The following is a 23,429-nucleotide window of genomic DNA, read 5'->3' as shown; positions in this document are numbered from 1 at the left end:
GCTCTCACTGACTTAAACGATTATAGCAAATATTTCTGTTTTTTTATCTTAGGTGTTGATGTTCACAGAAAAGGAGAACTGGGAGATTTCAAAGCTTTTAGCTGCAATATTACACATGGGAAACCTACGATATGAAGGTAAAAATGACTCTTTGCACTACGTTTTATTATATAATGATATTCATTATTGCTATTTTCACAATTGTTTTCTTTTTATTTCTTCTGTATTTTGCCATTTGTATGGCTTTACATTGGTTTTTATGCCTACTTGCTTACCCTGTTAAACTCGACAGCTCGTACTTATGACAACTTGGACGCCTGCGAGGTCGTCCGCTGCCCTCACCTCACCACTGCTGCCACTCTGCTGGAGGTAAACATAAAACTTATGAATTATTGTTTGTGTTTTTAACATGATGGACAAGTTAGTCTCTTGGAAAAATATTTTAAATCTGACAGCTGATACTTTGGTGGTGTTGGACTTGTGATTAATTGTTGGTTAATGGTTCATGAGATTAAAATGAGTTTCAGTCGATTGATAACATCAGCTTAGATTTTCTTTTAAGTGTTGTAGTTTTGGTGCCATCCAGCAGGGAGCACTGTTGGTCATCCTTAAACAGAGCCAGTTGATACAGAAACAAAGATGGCAGAAGGATGTTAGTACAGGAAAGAGAATCGGCTTAAACAAAGTCCATTGAAGGATGCAAAATAGACTTTATTTTGCAATATAAACACTGGACATTCTCTCTAAGTTTCACCTTTAATAGCGCTTCATTCAGCAGAGCTAAATGATGGAGCAACGTCAACATTATCAACCAAAATTATTGATTTTCTCTGAAGGCGAAGATGTTCGTGGAGATTAAGAGTTTCACTTGTTTTATTATTTTCATATTTTATTTTTCTATTTGAGAAACTCAAAGGTTCCCATTTCGTTTGTTTCATAAATATGTCTAAGTTTATTAACGTGAGAAAACCACAATTTTATGTTTATTCAGTCAATTTTTAACACACCTGACACAAAATAATTGTAATTTTTTAAAAATTCAACATTTTGTGAAAAAAAATCCCGTTATGTTACAGACGGTCGGCTCTCTTGATTCAGACAACTCAAGTTTTTAAGAAAATGGCCACTTATTAACTAATTGTTAGTCGACTGATAAAATTAACCAACTTTAAATTAATGCATTAATTGATAACTTCCATCCTTAGTTGGATATTGTAGCATTTCTCAACAACACAGATTTTATTTATTTATTTGTTTATTTTTAATTTTTCACTCTTTGTTTTGCGTGTGTGTGTGTGTGTGTGGGGGGGGGTGTGTGTGTGTGTGTGTGTGTGTGTGTGTGTGTGTCTAGGTGGACTGCAAAGACCTGATGAACTGCCTGACCAGCAGGACGCTGATCACCAGGGGAGAGACGGTGTCCACCCCGCTCAGCATGGAGCTTCCATGGTGAAGTCTAGGTTAAGTGTTGATCAGACCCTTTATTTGACTGCATATTGTTTTGCGTGTGTGTGTGTGTGTGTGGGGGGGGGGGTGTGTGTGTGTGTGTGTGTGTGTGTGTGTGTGTCTAGGTGGACTGCAAAGACCTGATGAACTGCCTGACCAGCAGGACGCTGATCACCAGGGGAGAGACGGTGTCCACCCCGCTCAGCATGGAGCAAGCGCTCGATGTCCGCGACGCTTTCGTCAAGGTAAAACAATCAAAGCACTCACTCAACTTAGAAATGACCAGGGTTTTTTATTATTTTATAAAATAATAATTTGTGTTTTACAACCTTCTGTAGCTTTTCTGTTAATTAGTCGAATGAACCGTATGTTTTGTATGTTTTGAGAATTAAACAAGAATGAATTTTCACCCCATTTCACTCAATTTAACAAATTCAATAATAAACTTACAAACACAGTGTCTTAGAACAATAAACACAGATTATAGCTGCAAGACATAAGATATGTTTCTAGCTATCAAAACTTCCTTATTGCATCTAGGCCTAATCAATAAATCAATTAATCGCATGATAAATTAAAACAAGCTCAATAATTTCCATTGGCGTAATTTATCGTTTTCTCTTTCTACCAAAAACTGGATGATAAAAGTCTCCAGTCAGTGTTTAAATCTCAACTGATTAATTTTATTTTTGTTTCTGCTGTTTATTTATTTGGTTATTTAAAATGTCTTCCAGTTCCAGTGTTAAATGTTCATTGGAATTTAAAGTTTATTGATGTTTGAGAATGTACTTTTGCATTCTTTTGCCATTACCATTATATTAGTTGAAAATGGTCTCAAAACAACAATATTTTCATTTGTCACAATAATTCTGGGACAATTTATTGTCCAACAAAATTAGTTATTGTGACAGGCCCAATGCGTCTTCAGTTAGCTTAGAGGGGTTTTTGTTTTTTTGTGCTTTCAGGGTATTTATGGACGTTTGTTTGTTTGGATTGTGGAGAAGATAAATGCAGCCATTTACAAACCAACGTCCTCACAACCCAAAGCGCTCAGACGTTCAATTGGACTGCTGGATATCTTCGGTTTTGAGAACTTTACCATTAACAGGTAAAAACCCACAGACTTTCATATAGGAAGCACTCTGTGCAGCCCTCAGGTTGTTTTATCTTCAACCTTTAAGATGCAGTGAAATTACAAAAATTATTCTCCCTAAAGAGTAAAAAAAATCCCCTGAAATTCCTCCATATTTTTGCCGTTTTTTTTTGTTTTTGTTTTTTTAATAAAATGTGTAAATTCTCTGTTTTGCTCGTTGTCATCCTTCCTGCAGCTTCGAGCAGCTGTGCATCAACTTCGCCAACGAGAACCTGCAGCAGTTCTTCGTCCGTCACGTCTTCAAGCTGGAGCAGGAGGAGTACAACCTGGAAAACATCAACTGGCAGCACATCGAGTTCACCGACAACCAGGACGCTCTGGACATGATCGCCATCAAACCGATGAACATCATCTCGCTCATTGACGAGGAGAGCAAGTTTCCTAAGGCAAACAGCTCAGTTTAACGTCTCACTAGCCGCGTTCCCATCACAAATGTGGGCAAAACTTTGTCAATATTCTGGTAACATAGAAAGAACACAATTTTGGTTTTTTTTCTGTGTTTCAGTTAAATAAGTTTGTCCACGCAGTCAAGCCATTAAAAAAACTTGCTGCGCCATCTTCATCAAACTACTTCCTGTCTTCTTTGCAGTTTGTGCCATTAGCAACGATGCAAAAAAGGTGTTTCTGTTGCAGTTTTGCTAAATAAATAAAAACCACCTCATCTCAGCACCAAATCTGTTTACCGAAAAACGAGTGTTTTTTTCGATATTGGCATTTTTCCACTAAGCAAATTTATTTTTTGAAATGTAAAATTATGCAATTATATGGTCTATGGAAATGCAGCTGCTGTTGATTAATTAGGTTGATTTGATGAGTTTCCAGTAGCAGATCCTGTTTCAACAGGACAAAAAAATGAGTTTTATGCACCGTATTATTGCATTTTACTCTAATTAACATAAACCCAGATAGGTTTTTGACATTTTGTGTTATTTTCAGCTTTGCTTATGTCACCAGTCGATAAATGACCTTTTTAATTGTCATGTTCTCTGTAGAAACAGGCAGCAGTTTTTAGAGACGTGATAAAAAATTCTTCAGACTTCTCATAGATCAAACGGTCAGGTTATAAATCCAGCCATCAGCTCACCTTCCCTACTGCCCCTCTGTTTGTCCCACAGGGGACAGACACCACGATGCTGAACAAGCTCAACTTTCAGCACAAACTCAACACAAACTACATCCCACCGAAGAACAACTACGAGACTCAGTTTGGCATTCAGCACTTCGCCGGAGTGGTTTACTATGAAACAAGAGGTGGGAGTTACTTCACATTGCAGAGATGAGACACTGAACTTTTTTCTTTGCTCTGTTTGGAGCTCAGTTTTGTATTTTTTAATGTGCCTCTGTTCTTTCAGATAGTTTTTCTTTCTTATCTATCACAGCTTTTATTCTTATCTTCTTTTTCCCCCCAACATGGACTGACACACTTTTTGCTGCTCTTCCTTCTTTTTTTTGGTGTCCCTGTCTTACATATCTGTCTCTGCTGAATTTTTATTGTCTGTATCTTACATTTGGGTCTGCTTCTTCACTAATTTATTCTTGTATGTGTGTTTTTGTTTGTTTTTTTAAAGCAAAGAGAACTGTGTAACTGAATTTGCTTGAAGCAAGCTTTCAAGAATGGGCTGGTAAAATAAAAATGATACTGAACAAGCAGCGGATGTTCTCACATGTCTGCGTGTTTAAGCTGCATGTTTGTGTCATTCCTGCAGGTTTCCTGGAGAAAAACAGAGACACTCTGTATGGAGACATCATCCAGCTGGTTCACTCCTCCAAAAACAAGTTCATCAAGCAAATCTTCCAGGCAGATGTTGCTATGGTAACGGACACATCATAAACCTTTCTAGAGGTTATAGAAATTTATGAAATCATCCCTGGTTTTCCAAAGTGTGTGTCTATTAAATAACCTCATTTGACAGAGCTAAGTGTTAAAACCTTCAAAACTCTTCATGTAGTTAATTTGTGACAACAGAAAAACAAAAGTTAATTTTCTGTTTCATATTATTGTGGTTTCTTTCTTCCTTTGCATGCCAGAGTTTGCTCTCATGTTTCAGAATCATGTTTCTCAGTAACTTTGCAGTTTTTTCTGTCTTCAATCTTTCTGTACGGTGGGGTCTTTGTGTGCCTGTGTGCTGCTTGTTGCCAGTTTCTGTGTGGTTATCCTCCTGGTGCCACAGCGCTCACTAAGGTAACCGTCTTTAAAAGAAACGCAACCAGCAAACTGAAAATTTTATTACTTTACCTCTTAACCTCTCACATGTCTTCTATTTGTGTTTTTATTATTTCATATCATAATGTTCCTCCTGAATGTGTTTTTTTACATAATTACGCTTATTCATTATTTATTTATTTCTCCAAAGCAAAATTTGCATCTTTAAATCACCATCTAGTTTTATACCAATTCTTTTTCAATGTCAAACTCATAAATACAAACTAAACACGTGGTTTACTGACCTCTACTGGTCACAAAAGGCATCTACAAACATTTTCATCCTTGATTATAACAGGCAGGTAACACAGGTTTATATTTATTATTGATTATTAGCATTTATTTACAGCCAATCGCTATTTTATAATTATCAAAAATGTATGCTATAAATAAATAAAATTCAACAAATGGATATTTTTTCTACTGTTGATCTTTATTTGAAGTATTTCAATTTCCACTTTCTCAGAATGAACGTTTAACTACAAATGCTAAGCTAATAGCATTAAGATAATGCATTCCATTCACTATATAAGGCAATAAACCATTACTTCAATATATTTCCTCTCTAATTTATTATCATTGCTGTATTTTTTATTTTTTTTGCATCTATTTTTTCTACAGAAATGTTGCAGATAACAGTGTTTTATTTTAAATCAGTATGAAGCTGCAGTATCTGCTAGAAAAATGATTATATTTAAAGACAAAAGAATTGGTTTGTGTCACAGCTCAGCAGATTTCAACTTGCCTGACGCTGACAGTTTTTTTCTGCTGTCCTGTTCTGTGTGTGTGTGTGTGTGTGTGTGTGTGTGTGTGTGTGTGTGTGTGTGTGTGTTTAGGGGGCAGAAACCAGGAAGCGCTCTCCCACTCTCAGCAGTCAGTTTAAAAGATCTCTGGAGCTGCTGATGAGGACTCTGAGCGTCTGCCAGCCTTTCTTCGTTCGCTGCATCAAACCCAATGAGTACAAGAAACCCATGGTGTGTATCTGCTCTTTTTCCTTTATTAAGCTGCTTACGTAACGTTAGCAAGAAATTAACTGTAAACGCTAAAGTCATAATTTTGCTCATATGGGGAGATTTATAAGGATATGTTAGTTGATATTTTAAGCATAATCTGTAGGATGGTACGGTTCATGTTAATAAGGTGACCAACTTTTTCTTTTTAACTAATGTATGTTTCCACTTCAGCATGTTCTTTTATTTTATTGTTTTGACAATGTACTGTTAAAAAAAACCCTTGAATAAAAACAATTTTATCAAAATAATCAAAGATTTTAAGATTTTCTGTGATTGTTTGTGGAGGAAAATGAGGCTTAACTTTACATAAAGTTCCTGTAAATCCTATGTTTTAATAATAGTAAAAAAGACAACCTTTACATTTGGGCTGCACTAATTGCAGTTTTCTTTAAAAAAAATCTGACCTGCAGATACTAATTTTTGTTTTTATTTTTATTTTTTTCTCTAACATGTTGCCAAGTTGTAACAGTGGGGTTATTTTTCCTTAACCATCCTTTACACTTCATTTATTAAATCCAGCAATGGTTGATCTTCTGACCATTACGGCAGATAAAATCAGTTTCACATCTGCATCTGTCAGCTAATTGCTTTTCCTCCAAAGTTATAGGAATTAGGGCCGATTTCTTGGTGCACTCCTGCTTTCATAAACTTTTCACTTGCAGCTTAACTTCAAGACTTGCTTTGATTGACTGGACAAAATGAAAATATGGTCCAGCATCTTCCTTTCTGAAAGTCGTCATTGTTGCCTGAACATACAGCTAACGTGTTAGCGCTGGGTGTGTTTTCCAGCTGTTTGACCGGGAGCTGTGTGTGCGTCAGCTGAGGTACTCTGGTATGATGGAGACGATTCGTATTCGGCGCGCTGGATATCCCATCCGCTACACCTTTGTGGAGTTTGTAGACCGCTACCGGGTGCTGATGCCTGGAGTTAAACCAGCGTATAAACAGGTGGGGCTGACATCTGTGGCTATCTGAAATAAAGCTGTACTTTTTACCTCTTAATGCGCAGATTTTCTATTTGTCTCCTTCCTTCTTTAATAAATGAAGTGTGAAATTACGTCTGGACAATAAATCAATAACAATATATCACAATAGACACGTGGTCAATATCAAAAGATAGATGGAATATTCAATATATAAAATATTCACTGAACTCTGATCCAGAATCGCACAGCATTCTGGGAGATGTAGGCAGAGAAAAGGCTTGAAGTGCTCAGCCTCTCACAGCTAACTAAGCTAGATGGGTGGAATCAACTAACTCTCTCATTCTTTGGTTACCTAGCAACAACCTGCTGAGTAACTTCCACAGCAGCAGTTTCAGGTTTCGCCTCATAACTGCTTAACAATAAAAACCAACATTGTGGAGTGAAAACTGGATAAAACAGGAAGTCATGTCACTAGTTTGGCAGAATTTCAGATATTTAAAACAAACAAACAAAAAAAAAAATCAATAATTATAGATATCAACTGATATGAAGTGCTTATATCGTGATAATTTTCGTCAGGCTCCATGTGGAATCTGTATTTCCATGCATGAGGAAAAACTCAGCGATGTGGCTTAAAAATAAAATCTCCAATTTTGTAAAAACCAGATTTGATTTTTTTGTTTTACAAAGTTGATTGTTATTTATGCTTGTTATTTTATTTATTTGTATTCAGTCATGTTGAATCACTTACATCACTCTTAGGTATGTATATATATTTTATAAATTTAATCCCTTATGGTTCTATTTGTATTATTAATATTTAACATCTTGGATGGAGCAGCTTGTCAACTAATAAGAAATTTTCCCTCAGGATCAATAAAGTATATTGTATTCTACTGTATTTCCAATTCTTAATTTTTTCTCTTAAAATAATTTTACAATGTAAGAAAATATATATTTTTTTTCAATAATTTCTTCTGTGAGTTGACCTGAATTAAATGACAAAGTAATAAGCAGAAGCTGTAAAACATGCTTGTTAAACAAGATGGTAGTTCTTTGGGTTAATATCACTCTGGAAACCCAAAACTATATACTTTTTCATGACTATCTCACATAATTGTGAGAGGCTTCATTTAATTTCCCTTTGGGAATAATAAAGTATTTTTAAATTTGAATTTGACTTGCCTGTTTTTCTGTCTTAGAAATAAAAGCTGATTTTTGGTAAGTGTGACAAACTACAGAAAAATAAAGCTTTGCTTTCATGTTGCGTTACTTTGTTCTCCTTGTACTAACAGGAGAAATGTTAAAGTGTTCTCCAGCTGCAGCAGATCCACAACAGGGTTTGGAAATTAGGCGTGGGCCATCGAGTGTTTCCTGGTGTCAGGATCCGATCCGTGTTTATCCAACGGGTTTTTCCCACAGATTCCTTTCCTGCGACTCCCTTTGTGTCCCTGTTTCTCCAGCCTCCCTCTCATGCTCTGTTTAGTCAGATGCCTCCGTTTGAGCTCTGATTCTGGGATGTTTGTGTCAGTTTTGTCCTTATACCTGTGATGATTGTGATATTTTGTGTTCTGAATCATTTTTAAAAAAAAGTGACATAACATCCTGAACAGGCTAGGATAGGTCTACGGTCTATGCAAATGATGTTCATTATATTTTTTGCACAAATTCATTCTTGGATAATAAGATTTCGATCTGATCAGTTCTGCCTATTTTTCGGGCATCTTGTCACTTTAAATGTAAATAGGTTTTCTGCTGGCCACGCCCCCAACTCAGCGTTTACACTCGCATGTAAAAATGGCTGCAAACAGACGCGCAATTATACAACCATCCCTCTTTGAAAAGCAGAAGTGGAGCCTCCTGCCTAATCAACAAAAATGCAGCAAGTGATTTCTTCTTTATCTCTACAATTGTCTTTTCCAGCAGCCATTGACCAGCAAATGCAGCGGTAAAACCAGCTGACCAAACGTGCTTGAGCTCAGCTTGGGTTGCTAGGTAACCATATAGTCTCCTCACCCCGACTGTGACTTAGTAATCAGAAAATTTTTGAAACGGTTCTCTTTACAGACTCCAAAACATGATTAGTGCTTGTATGCTTTTAGACCCAAATGAAAGAACTAAAACATGCAAAAGGTTAATTTTGTTTAATAGATCTCCTTCAATAATAAATTAAAAAAACCTGATGCATTTTTATTACGTTGATAACAAATTAAATTTATTTCATAACAGTCAGAGATCTGTAGAAATACCCGATCACTGGAGCTTTGCTTTACTGAGTGCTAGATGTATCACCTTGTGGAAAAGGTGATGCTTCTGTTGAGTTCCAACTCAGCAGAAACAGGAAGTTTTAATTCAGGGAGAATTTTAGAAACTAATTTCCTGTTGCTCTCCCTGGGCAGGAGGACCTGAGAGGAACCTGCCAGCGGATCGCTGAGGCCGTTCTCGGCAAAGACGACGACTGGCAGATGGGAAAAACCAAGATCTTCCTCAAGGTAACTGCCCATTAACGGAGAAACCTGCGACAGGATCATGTTAAAGCGGTCCAATGAAATCCAGAACCATTTATGTTCAGGTTTAGGGTCCTTGGAAATGCCTCATTAATGTATGAAGTCCTTGAAACTGCACATTTTTGTGATAAACTGGAATCTAACGTTTGATTAAAACCCTAAATTTGGAAAATTATTTGAAATCAGATATTTTCATACACCTAATAAAAAGACAAACTTTTTTCTCACTGCCTGAAGTTAAATCAGATTAAACCTTTCCTGTTTTAGGTTAGTTGGAATTATCAAAATTATTTTTCCTAATTGCCAGAAAATCTTGCGAGAACATTTTTTGAGAGATTTTTTTCTTCTTTTAAACACAATTTGTTTGGATTGCTTTAATATGATCAATATTTATTATTCCTAATGGCTTATTGATCAGTGTAATTGTAACATATTTTATACAATAAAGGTTGTTAAAATTGGGGATTTTTTTTGATAATTTAATGTTTTGTTTTCGGACCAGTCGGATGTTTAAGGTGTGTGTGAGACATTACAAAACATAACTGTTTTTATTTACCTTGTCCCTGCTGTAAAATGTAGAATACTATCAAAGGATATTATTAACAATAATTATAAATTATATTATAATCATGAATCAAAATGGTCTTTTTTTGGTTTATTTGTGTTGGGTTTTTTTATCTGGAAACTTTAAAATCATTGAAAAGTGCTTGAATTTGACTATATCTGTTCCAGTTCAATTCCAATTCCAGCTCTAGTTATCATAATATAAATGTATAACATTAAAACAGATCATTATTGTAGCTAAATAAACCCTTTTTAGAGTGGTTTCAATGCACCTAACTGGAAATGAACCAGTTCATCCCAGTGGTAAAGCTCTGCTGTGATTGTTTCCAGTTACAGTGACAGGAAGGACAGCATGTTTTGATTCCTGTTCTTTGTGTTTTTTATTTTTATTTTCGATCTTTATCTGACTTTCTAGTAAACGTATACATTTAATTTCCACTCAGTGAGCTCAGAGGTGATATTGAGTTCAGAGGTCACTGGTGAGGCCCGTCAGTTAACGGGCTAAATGGAAATCTCAGCCGGTGCTGATAGGTTGTTCTCCTCTGTGTTCTCTGCAAAGCTTTCCGCCATGTTTATTGCTCTGTGCTGTAGTCCGGCACTCTGAGTTTACATTTTTGTCCCACATCAGAGTTTGTTTGTGCATTCACACCTCACCAACGTATCAGACTTTTTAGGCGACCTAGAGTTCGAGTAAAGAAAATATTTGATTTTTACAGATGTGTTTTATCACCTTCAATTATGTTTTCTAAACTATTTCTTGTTTATTTGAAGTTTCATTTTGTCATGGCAAAATGTGCTGCTTATTTGGTCAAAGTTTATGTCAAGTAATTAAGCAAATTTGCTCCAGACTTCAAATTATTTTATTTGGATAAAAGTAGTAATGTTAGTTCTGTTAGTCACTGTTAAGCTACCAAACAGTGACTTTTAGGGGGAGAAAATACAACACACTCCTTTTTGATGTGTGTGTTTTAGGTCTAAATGACCCTGGTGTGCTGATAGACGTGTGGAAAGTTGGGGATTTTAGTTTGAGAGTTAAATGACATACTCAAGTGTCAGACCTTGGTGTTCTGCTGGACAGGAAGTTCAACAGGAAGGAGAAAGTGCAGGGAAGTAACACCACTTCCTCCTCAGGACTGGCTGAGGTCACTGGAGGAAACAGTTTCAGTGTGTTAAACCTCTTTTGTCTGTTTAGTCAGTTAAAATCTGCAACATCAAAGCTTCGTATTAAAGATGTTTCCTGGTATTTTTATGTGTGATGATGTGCTGAATTTGTCCAAACGTTGCTTTTTTTCTGCAGCAAGTTCACACATGGTGTGAGGAACAGAGGTGAAAACATTAGTTTGTCTTTTTTTACTGTTGGTTTAGGATCATCATGACATGCTGCTGGAGATCGAGAGAGATAAAGCCATCACAGACAAGGTCATCCTCATCCAGAAGGTGGTGCGAGGCTTTAAGGACAGGTACTCTGCATCCTTTTAAACACATTAATTAAACCTTCTGAAAATTTATCACCTGAATACTGTAAATATTTGTATTTGAGAAAATGTTATATTTATTGTTTTTGAGCCATTTTGTAAAGGAGAGATTATTAACTCTTAAAGGCAAACAAAAATCGTAACATTTTATATAATTTTCTGTATTTTTTTTAATCAGATCTAACTTCCTGAGGATGAGGAAGTCAGCATTGTTGATCCAGAAGACATGGAGAGGCTACCTGTGCAGGAAGAGCTATGGAGCTGTGAGGATGGATTTCAAAGATTAGGGCTGGGCGATAAATCAGTTTTATTGATTGATCAATTTTTTTGTTTTTGAAGATTTAATTTTAGGAAAATATAATTTTTACTTTTTCACCAATGTAGTCATTGATTATCGGTTACTCAAAGTAGGAAAGCTGTGTCAGACACATTTTGCACGTATAAAGCGGGGGAGCAATGACTTAAATAATACTTGCTTGTGAAAATCTGCCTTCAGGAAAATGCTTAAAAATAAATATTAGCATAAAAACGTGCTTAGAGGTAAATACTGCAGTTACTGCAGCACGTGGTTTCATGCTGCCACAGAACTACAGTTGGAATCTACACACTTAAAACCAAGCATAACTTCACTTACTGATCTTTGATTTGACAACCAATAAATGTCGTCGTGACAAAAAATGTAATGTTTTCTACCAGTTTCCTTCATGCAGACAAACGTGGTAGTTTCTGTCGATCACAGTTTCATTCAACTGGATGAGGTCACCGGCAAGATCCATTTCTTGCCGCCGTCATGTCAGTTAATCACAATTAATAATTAGCTAATTTTGCAGTCAATTAATTAAATGGAGTATACCGACTCAAAAAAAACAACTGAAAAAAACCAACAGCATATTTAGAGCAGTAATTTGACCAAAATAATAATAAAAAAACGTTGTAAGTATGTTCTACCCAGATCTCCTCAAGTGGGATGATTTTACCTTCACCTTGGTTCAGATTTTATTAAGCAAATTTTGCTGTCCAATTATTAATTGATAAATCCCAAAAAATAATCACCAGATCAGTCCTGCACTGTTTAGATGTTAAGTCAAGCAGAAAGGGCTGAGCTGTTTCACACATTGATGTTAGAAGATGGATCTATAAACTATCAGGACATAGAATCACCAAAGTAATTCTATGTCATTTAATTTTAGGTAATACAATTTGTATCTTCTTATTTGAAAAAGGGATTGAATTATTTGTTTATTTGCATCTTCTAATGTATTCCTACTATTGTGCAAAAATGCTTTTAGAGACTAAATCTAAAATCTGCACAATGTGGCAATTTTTTTATTTTTTTTATCAGTTTAATCAGCAGAATAATTGCTAGTTGCAGCCCTAGTTCAGAGTGACGTCCGCCCGTGTTTTACAGCCTCAAATCATTTGGACTTTCAGTTCAGGTCAGCTCACAGAAGGTACGATTAAAAAAGGCAGTTTTAGAGAATACATTTTGTCATTTACAATTTCTTTTTAAGAAAAATCTATTAAAATTGGAAATTTAATTTGGTATGAAATGATCAAATATTTTATTTTTAAGCCACATCGCCCAGCTCTAACACACAGAAGCGTAAATAAAAATACCAAATATCATGAAGCTAAAAGCCTCTTCCTCTCTTTCCTTCGTCCTGACAGATGCGAGCCGGCTTTTCTCGCCTCCAGGCTCTGGTTCGTTCCAGGAAGTTGTGTGCGTCGTACCACGTGGCCCGCCAGCGAATCACGGGCTTCCAGGGCCGCTGCCGAGGTTTCCTGGTGCGTCGGGCGTTCAGGCACCGGCTGTGGGCTGTCATCACCATCCAGGCCTACACCAGAGGCATGATCGCTCGCCGGCTGTACAAGAGGCTAAAGGGCGAGGTAAACACAAAATCTGTTTCATCTGACTGTCTGTAATTACATTCTGCACTTCTAAAAATGAGCTATCGCCAGATCTGACTACATTTTCACTATCCTGCATGGTAATTTAAGTTATCTGCATTCACATTCTGACTAGTAAGAACAGTAATTCAAGATATCTTCGATTACATTTTGACGAGTCAAAATTCCTTTCCAGATATAATGACGTCAACGGATTTGTTATTTGAAAAGTCACACATCTGTAACTACAATATGTCAAACTGAATTAGTCAGAATTAGTCTTTTAAAGGAACTTTGAACTAATATAAGCACTAATTTAGTAATACATCTGGTGATAAACTAATTTTAGATATCTGGAATGTAAGTGGTAAAACAGATTTTATGTTAAAATGGCTTGCCTTACAGCTCTTTCACAACTGAAAAACTAATTATGAGGTCAGACGTGAGTCCCTACTGAGAATCATGATCAATCGACCAGATCTGGGTTTATTTCTGCTGACTTAAAAAAGTGAAAACATGCCCTCATATGTTTTAATTTTCTATAATGTTCTTCATTTCTTTTCCTCATTTTCCACTAATCAGTACCGCAGGAGGCTGGAGGCTGAGAAGATGCGTCTGGCTGAAGAAACAAAACTGAGGAACCAAATGTCTGCAAAAAGAGCGAAAGCTGAGGCTGAACGCAAACATCAGGTGACATATTTATGACACCAAAGACACATCTAAACATATGTTGGAGAATGTTTAATCTTATTCATCTTTCTGATGTTCACAGAATAAATACAGCTGATGTTGGCGCCTGCAGCTGTCAGTCTTTGGTATCATTTCTGTTCATGCATCTGTTTATTTTCTCCTCCAGGAGCGGCTGGCCCAGCTGGCTAAAGAGGACGCTGAGCGGGAGAAGAAGGAGAAGGAGGAAGCTCGTAAGAAGAAGGAGCTGGTGGAGCAGATGGAGAAGGCTCGGCTGGAGCCCGTCAACGACTCCGACATGGTGGACAAGATGTTCGGCTTCCTGGGGACGACGAACTCGTTACCGGGACAGGAAGGCCAGGCGCCCGCTGGATTCGAGGTGAACTGACCTCAATAAAGCACCTTTTACTATCCGAGTATCAATCGGCCAAAATCTGAATCGGAAGGTCAGGCTTTGTAAAGATCGGTAATCGGCCAGAAAACTGCAATCAGTGCACCTGTAGTACCAATCAGTTATATCCTCCTGACTACCAGTAGTTCATTGTTGTCCTCTGTAGAGGACATTTCTAAACTTGAATATCTCCCACCCCCTGCATCTACTGAATTAATTCCTTCTGGTATCTAGAGAGGACATTTAGGGCTTTTCAGTGATACCACATGTGAAGGGGGGGGACTTTTGTACGTACCTTTTTCTAATTCATAAAAATGGCATTCATCATTAATAACACATTTTATGGGAAGAGACAAAGTAAGTGCATAAAACCTTTTATTACCTTACAAAGACTGGGATTTAAAAAAATGGTGATTGGACAATATTTTTTTTCCTGGTAGTCAGGAGGATATAATCATGATGCGATCTGAAGTCCTATAATTCACAGAGCCATCTTGAACAAAAAATGTCTTTTTACATCCACAATAAATATAGTTTACAAAAGGTCCAAAATTCATCATACTTACCCCTGAAAACCTAAGACTTTGTCTCTCTCACAAAGTTTTCATTGTATCTTCTGCTATCTTGCTCTTTCTGTTTTGTTTTAAGTGTTTCGGGTTACAGTTGCAGAAAATGTAAATGGCTAAAGCTTTTTCAAACCTGCAGTCTGACTTTCCTGTGGAATGTTCTTTACTTTTTTACACAGGAAAGGGAAAAAATTCAGTGAACTTTAGTTTTGCATATAGAACCTCTTAAAGATAAATGTAGGAGTTTGTGGGTCAGGCTTTCCTGCGTGTCAGGGACTGATTCCCCGTCTCCTCCAGGACCTGGAGCACTCCCATCGTGAGCTGGTGGAGGAGGATCTGGACGAGGCTCTTCCTCTCCCTGAAGATGACGAAGAGGAGGATTTATCGGAGTACAAGTTCGCCAAATACGCAGCGACCTACTTCCAGGGCACCACCACACACACTTACGTTCGACGGCCCCTCAAGCAGCCGCTGCTGTTCCACGAGGACGAGGGAGATCAGCTGGTGAGTTTTCTGGCCGGTCAGAAGGTTTAGAGGAAACTTAAAGCTAAACTTTCATCAGATGATGAAAACATTTCACTAAGCGGGTGGCACTGAGCACAATGAGGCTGGGTCAGTTTATAAACTTTGGACTTCTTTTAAAACACAACCTGCCTCTAGAGCTGAAACGATTAATGTGATTAATCAAGACTAATCAATTATTGAAATAATCGTTGAGTAATTTAGTAATCACTTAATCATTGACTACAGTTTACACACTCAAAAAAGGTCATTTGCATTTTAGTGTACAAAAATATTCCAGGCAATATTTTTTGCCTAAAAATGTTTCATTTTTACAAAAATAAATGTTTTTCTAATAACATAAACTATTTGTTTATTTACATTTTTTAACATATTTCTGATATTGTATAAAAAACACTTAAGGGGTTAAAGGAAAAATCTGCAGAATATGGAAATGTGCTTATTCGATTAATCAGTTTACCATCAAAAAATCAATAGAATAATCGATTACTAAAATAATCGTTTGTTGCATTCGCTTCTGTCTCCATGTAAACGTTAAACACTCTCAGCTCAGCTTGTTCTGACCAAAAGTAGGTAAATCTGAGTGAACGCTTTCCTTTGAGAAACGTTTTTCCCTTGGAACCTGATGAAATATGTTTGACCTTTGCCCCCTGTGAGGCTGCGCTGGCCGTCTGGATCACAGTGCTGAGGTTCATGGGAGATCTACCGGAGCCAAAGTACCACACGGCGATCAGTGACGGGAGCGAGAAGATCCCCGTCATGACCAAGATCTACGAGACGTTGGGGAAGAAAACCCACAAGAGGGAGCTGCAGGCGCTGCAGGGGGAGGGGGAGGTGAGGACGAGAGGTCAAGAGGTCAACATTTAAACAGCTTAGTTACTCTGGAATTATTATTATTATTATTTTAAAATTAGGAACAAAAAACAATAGTCTCGATTTATTGTGAAAATTCAAGTACGCTGTTACTTTGGTAGACAGAGCGCTGCTGTGTGTCGTCAGCATTCTTCTTCTGCTCTTTGGTTATGTAAACATTCACACAGAAATCTAACTGCACTTGCATTATTCAGCAGTATGAACCATTTTTAGCAGAAAATCAGAATTGAGCATCAGAACCTGCTGTGTGAACGTAGCCTTACATGTTACAGCAAACAGTGAAGATAAAAACTGAATCTAATATTAATCATCTAACATAAGAATGTAAGCAGAAAATATTCTGCCAGAAATGAGAGGAAAACCTATGCAAGTGTGTAAAATTTAGCTTCTATTGCTTATTTATCAACACTTTGTTTACTTTTGCCAAACATCTTCATCGTTTAGTCTTTTGTTTAAGAGTGGTTTGGGTTTTTTTTCCCTTGAGACAACTCCTCCTGAAAGCCTGAAGAAAAACAGCGTCCGACACAAACTGGTTTCCCTGACCTTGAAGAAGAAATCCAAGATCACAGAGGAGGTAGGACGTCTGGACGGAGAGGAGGAGGACTGCCTTTGGTAGAGTAGAAAACAAAACGCACAGAAAACAAACACGCCGTTATGCGTTTCAGGTCACCAAGCGCCTCAATGATGGCGAGTACGGTCTCCACGGCAACAGCATGTTGGAAGATCGGCCGACTTCCAACCTGGAGAAACTTCACTTCATCATCGGAAACGGGATCCTGAGGCCGACGCTGAGGTAAGCGGTGAGAAAACGAGTCAGTCATGCAGAAAAGGAACCAGACTGGTGGTTATTCATGTCATTAAACATTAAAGCTGGGTCCAGTTTTTGTTTCGTCAAACTGGTAAAGGAGAACATTTGTTTTTCAATTCAACCAGATTTCCTTGTTTCTATCGCCTTCATTTTCTTTGTTTCAACTTATTCTAATATTTTCTTCGTGCTGAAATTTGATAATTGATGTTTTGTTCTTTACGTATTGTGATTTGAACATAATTTTCCATTTTAATTCGATACAATTGAACATATCTAGTAGGGACGGGTGCTATAGACTCAAGATTTTACCACATTATTAAGAGATATTTATTGTGTCTTTGCTGTTTTTTGTTTTGTTTCTTTGGTAATTGTTACAAACTCAAACCTGCTTTTAAAGCTTATCTGTTGTGATTCAGGCTCTTCAGTGCATCAGTAACATAAGGAAGTGATTCTCATCACTAAGCTGCACATTTATTGATCTTATTCAATTTACTGATATTTATCGATGAAAGCAGAAAATCATTTTTGAGGTTACCAGACGTCATCAGTTGGAATTCAATGATGGAGGATTGCCTCTTTTTACAGAGGTGTGAAAAATGTTTGCCTCCTTCATGGTTTCCTGTTTTTGTGTGTTTGTCACATTCCAGTGTTTCAGAAAATCAAACCAATTTAAATTTAAACATAATAAAACAGGTTTTATATGAAGGTGTTTATTATTAAACAAACATAATAAAGGAAATCAGGAAGGGGGCAAACGCTTCACACCACTGCATACTGGTGATGGTTACAGCAGGGGTGTCCAAACCTTTTGGCTTGGGTGCCAAAAATATTTTGATTCTAATGAGAAAAACTGTCTTATTTCAACTAAAAACTGGACTCAACATTTTATCAAAATCAAGGGAGTAAGATTTCTGTAGACAATGGAAATCATTGTAGATTAAAAACTTTTAAAAAGACCACAAAGATTTTCCAGATTTAAAAAAAATCAACAAACCATTACCTGTTTTATTTTATTTTATTGTCTTTTCAGTAACAAGGCTCACTCTTGATTTATTTTGCCAAACGTACTAAGCGGCTATGATCAGGACTGCATTTTAATAAAAGTTGTTGGATGTTTGCTGTCCTTCTTACTATTAAAATAAATTAAATTCAAAGCAAAAACCTGGATGAATGCTTGTGTTGCACCTCATGTTTTCCTTTGTAAAATGTTAAATTGTTTAATTTTTTAAGTGAAGTTTGCATGCTAAAACTGTTTTTAAGTGGGTATCTGTACCAGACTTCCTTCCTGAACTGGCAAACCACATTAAGATATTATTAAATTGTGATGAAGGACCGGCCAAAATCATTTTGAGGGCCGTAAATGGCCCCGGGCCGCACTTTGGACACCCTGGGGATAGAGTAATGTTTGGGTTTGGCATAAATCATAAATGCAGTTACTGAAATGAATGGAAGTCAGTAACACACAGTGGGTAGAAATGTGAACGTGTGTGTGTGTGTGTGTGTGTGTGTGTGTGTGTGTGTGTGTGTGTGTTTGTAATACCTTGTGGGGACGATTTTCCTGACATATGCTACGTTGTGGGGACCAGTCGCTCCTCGTGGGGACCGGAGCCTGATCCCCACGAGGGGAAACCCTGTTTTTGGGTCAGGGGTCAGAGTTAGGGCTAAGGTATGAATTGAGTTTTGGTTGGTTAGGGTTAGGTATGTGATGGTTAGGGTTAGGAAAAGGGTAAAGGTAAGGTTTAGGCTGTAGAAATGAATGGAAGTCAATGGAAAGTCCCCACAAAGATAGCAAAACAAACATGTGTGTGTGTGTGTGTGTCAGGGATGAGATCTACTGTCAGATCTGTAAGCAGCTGAGTCAGAACCCGTCCAAGAGTTCTCACGCGCGCGGCTGGATCCTCGTCTCGCTCTGCGTCGGCTGCTTCGCTCCATCAGACAAATTTGTAAAGGTCAGAATCAAAACAGTGACCTAAAATAAACTTTAGTTATTGAATAAAACACGGCTTCATGAAGGTTTTCTGTCCGTAGTACCTGAGGAACTTCATCAGAAGCGGGCCGCCGGGTTACTCTCCGTACTGTGAAGAAAGGCTGAGGCGAACGTTTGTGAACGGGACGCGAACACAGCCTCCATCTTGGCTGGAGCTGCAGGTACTAATGCATCGATCTGCTTCAAGCTGCAGCATTATTCTGGTATTCAGCGGACATCAGTTTGACCCGAGTTCTGACATCAACGCTCAGGCCACCAAGTCCAAGAAGCCCATCATGCTGCCCGTGACGTTCATGGACGGCACGACGAAAACGCTGCTGACCGACTCGGCGACGACAGCCAAGGAGCTCTGCAACGCTCTGTCCGACAAGATCAACCTGAAGGACCGATTTGGCTTCTCTCTGTACATCGCTCTGTTCGACAAGGTCGGACCGCAAACCGCCGAGCCTCGATTCAGATCTGCTGCTTTTCATGGCTTAATCAGCTTAATCTGTCCATCCATCTGTCCATCCATCTGTCCATCCATCTGTCCATCCATCTGTCCATCCATCTGTCCATCCATCCATCTGTCCATCCATCTGTCCATCCATCCACCCATCTGTCCATCCGTCCATCTGTCCATCCATCCATCTGTCCATCCATCTGTCCATCCGTCCATCCATCCATCTGTCCATCCATCTGTCCATCCATCCACCCATCTGTCCATCCGTCCATCTGTCCATCCATCCATCCATCCACCTGTCCATCCATCTGTCCATCCATCCACCCATCTGTCCATCCGTCCATCTGTCCATCCATCCATCTGTCCATCCATCCATCCATCTGTCCATCCACCCATCCATCTGTCCATCCATCCATCCATCTGTCCATCCGTCCATCCATCCATCTGTCCATCCATGCACCCATCTGTCCATCCGTCCATCTGTCCATCCATCCACCCATCTGTCCATCCACCCATCTGTCCATCCATCCACCCATCTGTCCATCCGTCCATCCACCCACCCATCTGTCCATCCACCCATCTGTCCATCCATCCATCCATCTGTCCATCCACCCATCTGTCCATCCATCCATCCATCTGTCCATCCACCCATCTGTCCATCCATCCACCCATCTGTCCATCCATGCACCCATCTGTCAATCCATCCACCCATCTGTCAATCCATGCACCCATCTGTCCATCCACCCATCTGTCCATCCATCCATCCATCCACCCATCTGTCCATCCATCCACCCATCTGTCCATCCGTCCAGCTGTCCATAATCCGTCCATCCACCCATCTGTCCATCCNCCCATCTGTCCATCCGTCCAGCTGTCCATAATCCGTCCATCCACCCATCTGTCCATCCGTCCATCTGTCCATAATCCGTCCATCCGTCCATCCACCCACCACTTATCTCTGTTCTTCTCCTCCATTTACTTTCTTTTTCCCTCTCTTCTTCTCGTTTTTGTCCATAATCCGTCCATCCGTCCATCCACCCACCACTTATCTCTGTTCTTCTCCTCCATTTACTTTCTTTTTCCCTCTCTTCTTCTCGTTTTTTCTCTTTTTTTCTCTCCATTTCTCTCTCTCTCTCTATTAGCATGTAGCTACATTTGTGAATCTCTTTTGTAACGCTGTTGCCGTGACAACCCTTTCCGCCTCCTGCAGGTCTCGTCTTTAGGCAGCGGCAACGATCACGTGATGGACGCCGTGTCGCAGTGCGAACAGTACGCCAAGGAGCAGGGCGCTCAGGAGAGGAACGCCCCCTGGAGGCTGTTCTTCAGGAAGGAGATCTTCACGCCGTGGCACAGCCCAGCCGAAGACCAAGTCGCTACAAACCTCATTTACCAGCAGATCGTCCGAGGCGTCAAGTTTGGGGAATACCGCTGCGACAGGGTGACTCGCTTTATTTTAAGCTTTATGGGAATGTAGAAAGTATCTAAAATTAAGGCCGGACATTGCAAAACCACGAAATCTTACTAAGTACTTATAGCTAGTTTCCAGTGCAAACATCTTGGTACACTTGAAATAAGACAAAACTGACTTATAAGTAGCTTTTCAGCAAGAGGTAGGAGAGAATATAAATTAAAAAGTACTATTTCCATTGGCAGATATTTTCACTTATAACAAGATGTTTTTTCCTTGTTACATGTGAAATAATCTGCCAGTGAAACCAGAACATTTTGATTTGTATTCAAGAATTATTTACTTAAAACAAGCTCCCATTACTTCTATAAGTTGGGATTTTCTTTTGTAAATTTTTTGTCATTGTAGAAGCTTTACATTTAATTTATAAAGGTATTAAAAAGTCTTAAATTTGAGTTGGTGAAACCTGCAGAAACCCTGATAAAACATTGAAATCCCATCACACTTTCAATAAATCACATGCAACAGTGAACAGGTTTCTTTTTAACTTTATTTTATCTGTAGACACTTTATTAATATGCTTTCAATTCAATTCATGTTTATTTACAGCACATTCAGCAATAAGGCATTTCAAAGTGTTTTATATTATAAAAACACACAGTCAGCAATTGAAGCATCACATTTTATCAAGTGCCATCATTGCACATCAAAATATTGATTAATGTTTCATTCATAATGTTTCAAAAGTGTCTCAACAGGTGGGTTTTAGTCCAGATTTAAGGAAACTAAATATGTTTTGGCTGTTTTGCAATTTTTCTGTAAGTTTGTTCCAGATTTGTGGAGTAATTAATATACAGCTGTTTATTATGTTTTTAGATATTTATATCTATTTTTCCCCACTCTGTGATTAATAAAGGACTATTCTACTCTGTGGTCTTATAATCTATTAATGGGTTAATAGATCAGACAACTGCTGAGGATAAGTCAAAGTTTTGCTCCTTCAGACTCACCCTAACTTCTGTGTTTCTGTGTCTCGTTGCGTCTCCAGGACGACCTGGCGGAGCTGGCCTCGCAGCAGTATTATGTTGATTACGGTTCGGAGATTCTTCCGGACCGCCTGCTGAGCCTCATCCCGTCCTACGTCCCGGACAGAGAGATCGGCACGTCCAAGACGGTGGAAAAGTGGGCTCATTTCATCATGGCTGCACATAAAAAGGTGCAAAAAAATGCATTTAGAGGTTATAGAGGCTGACGTGTCTGCAGCTCCTGAAGTTCAAATGATTTATTTTCTGTTTGTTAACGTCTCTGTTTTGCTGACTCAGGGTATTTACACCCAGAAGAGGTTCGACTCTCAGAAGGTGAAGGAGGAAGTGGTGGACTTTGCTCGCCATAAGTGGCCGTTGCTGTTCTCCCGTTTTTATGAAGCGTTGAGGTTCTCAGGTCAGAACCTTCTACATCATCAGAGTTTAAATACATTTATGTTTTATTAAAACCTGTCATGATAACGTATTTTGTTATTGTGGATAAGAAACTGTCCCAGAAGTCATTGCGATAAATGAAACTATGTTTTAAATGTCCAAAATAAGCAAACAAAACAACAAACTATAAAGTCTCCTTAAACAAAATTGTCCTTTAAAAAAGTTTGAGACCAAAACACCAGACTGAAAACTATCATCCAATTTTTGGTAGAAAGAGAAAAATGAGTAATTGGAAATTATTGCAGTTGTTTTAATTTATAATGAAATTAATTGTTTTATTGCAAATTGCGACAGGCCTGGTGAGGAATAATGGAATAATATTACAAGTTTTCCCTCTCAAAGATGAATAAACTTTAATTTTGTACAGAATGCTGGAACTGGAAGACTTTTTAAATGTCCAAAATAAAACACTAAATAAATAAGAAAGAAAGAAAAACTCAACACACACACAACCAACACCAGAATTGAAATTATTAATCTCATTTTGGTTTATCATGCGATTAAAGGCTTACTTTGATCCTCTGCCACATAATGAAACCCATCTTGTTGTTTAGTGGAAACCAGTAAGTTCTTCTGTTCCTGTTGTTTTTGGCTCTCAGGTCCCAGTCTGCCTAAAAACGACCTGATCGTTGCCGTCAACTGGACCGGCGTTTACTTTGTAGACGAGCAGGAGCAGGTCCTGCTGGAACTCTCTTTCCCAGAAATCATGGCGGTTTCCAGCAGCAGGTCGTCGCTCTTCCTCCTCGACCCAAACCGACCCAGACCCGAGCGTTCACGTCCAGAACCTGACCTGCTTTTGTTTTTACAGGGGAGGGAAGCTGCAGGGTCAGAGTTTCACTTTGGCAACCATCAAGGGAGAAGAGTTCACCTTCACCTCCAACAACGCAGAAGACATTCGGGACTTGGTGGTGACCTTTCTGGAGGGTTTGAGGCAGAGGTCAAAGTTCGTGGTTGCACTGCAGGACAGCTCCAATGCTGGTAAGTCCTGAGCTGCGCTCCCACAGCTTTGACCAAAATCAGACTTTTTCACAGCACGCTTTATTGCAGTCTGAACTGAAAGCCTTGTGACTTTGTGCTTTTACTGCACATAATTTTG

At 38.5% G+C, this 23,429-nt stretch overlaps 1 protein-coding gene across 1 annotated transcript in view; it reads left to right on the top strand.

The window, feature by feature from the left end:
• The window catches only part of myo7aa (myosin VIIAa), a 52,562-nt gene that overhangs the window by 18,100 nt on the left and 11,033 nt on the right, over window positions 1–23,429 (top strand). Inside the window, exons 9-35 of the mRNA XM_007552358.2 lie at window positions 53–137; window positions 293–369; window positions 1,569–1,688; window positions 2,409–2,551; window positions 2,772–2,982; window positions 3,712–3,847; window positions 4,303–4,409; window positions 5,636–5,773; window positions 6,602–6,760; window positions 9,138–9,230; window positions 11,175–11,269; window positions 11,463–11,547; window positions 12,953–13,171; window positions 13,754–13,861; window positions 14,028–14,237; window positions 15,113–15,319; window positions 15,995–16,171; window positions 16,695–16,784; window positions 16,876–17,003; window positions 18,841–18,967; window positions 19,047–19,166; window positions 19,257–19,430; window positions 20,658–20,885; window positions 21,904–22,071; window positions 22,178–22,295; window positions 22,933–23,059; window positions 23,142–23,311. Coding sequence (XP_007552420.2) covers window positions 53–137; window positions 293–369; window positions 1,569–1,688; window positions 2,409–2,551; window positions 2,772–2,982; window positions 3,712–3,847; window positions 4,303–4,409; window positions 5,636–5,773; window positions 6,602–6,760; window positions 9,138–9,230; window positions 11,175–11,269; window positions 11,463–11,547; window positions 12,953–13,171; window positions 13,754–13,861; window positions 14,028–14,237; window positions 15,113–15,319; window positions 15,995–16,171; window positions 16,695–16,784; window positions 16,876–17,003; window positions 18,841–18,967; window positions 19,047–19,166; window positions 19,257–19,430; window positions 20,658–20,885; window positions 21,904–22,071; window positions 22,178–22,295; window positions 22,933–23,059; window positions 23,142–23,311 — 3,820 coding nt within the window. The remainder of the gene's footprint in view (window positions 1–52; window positions 138–292; window positions 370–1,568; window positions 1,689–2,408; window positions 2,552–2,771; window positions 2,983–3,711; window positions 3,848–4,302; window positions 4,410–5,635; window positions 5,774–6,601; window positions 6,761–9,137; window positions 9,231–11,174; window positions 11,270–11,462; window positions 11,548–12,952; window positions 13,172–13,753; window positions 13,862–14,027; window positions 14,238–15,112; window positions 15,320–15,994; window positions 16,172–16,694; window positions 16,785–16,875; window positions 17,004–18,840; window positions 18,968–19,046; window positions 19,167–19,256; window positions 19,431–20,657; window positions 20,886–21,903; window positions 22,072–22,177; window positions 22,296–22,932; window positions 23,060–23,141; window positions 23,312–23,429) is intronic.

Source organism: Poecilia formosa, unplaced genomic scaffold, assembly GCF_000485575.1.
Source record: "Poecilia formosa unplaced genomic scaffold, Poecilia_formosa-5.1.2 Scaffold48, whole genome shotgun sequence".
Classification (NCBI taxonomy): domain Eukaryota; kingdom Metazoa; phylum Chordata; class Actinopteri; order Cyprinodontiformes; family Poeciliidae; genus Poecilia; species Poecilia formosa.
The sequence above is the reverse complement of the archived record's forward strand: the minus strand, read 5'-3'. Positions and strand labels throughout refer to the sequence as shown.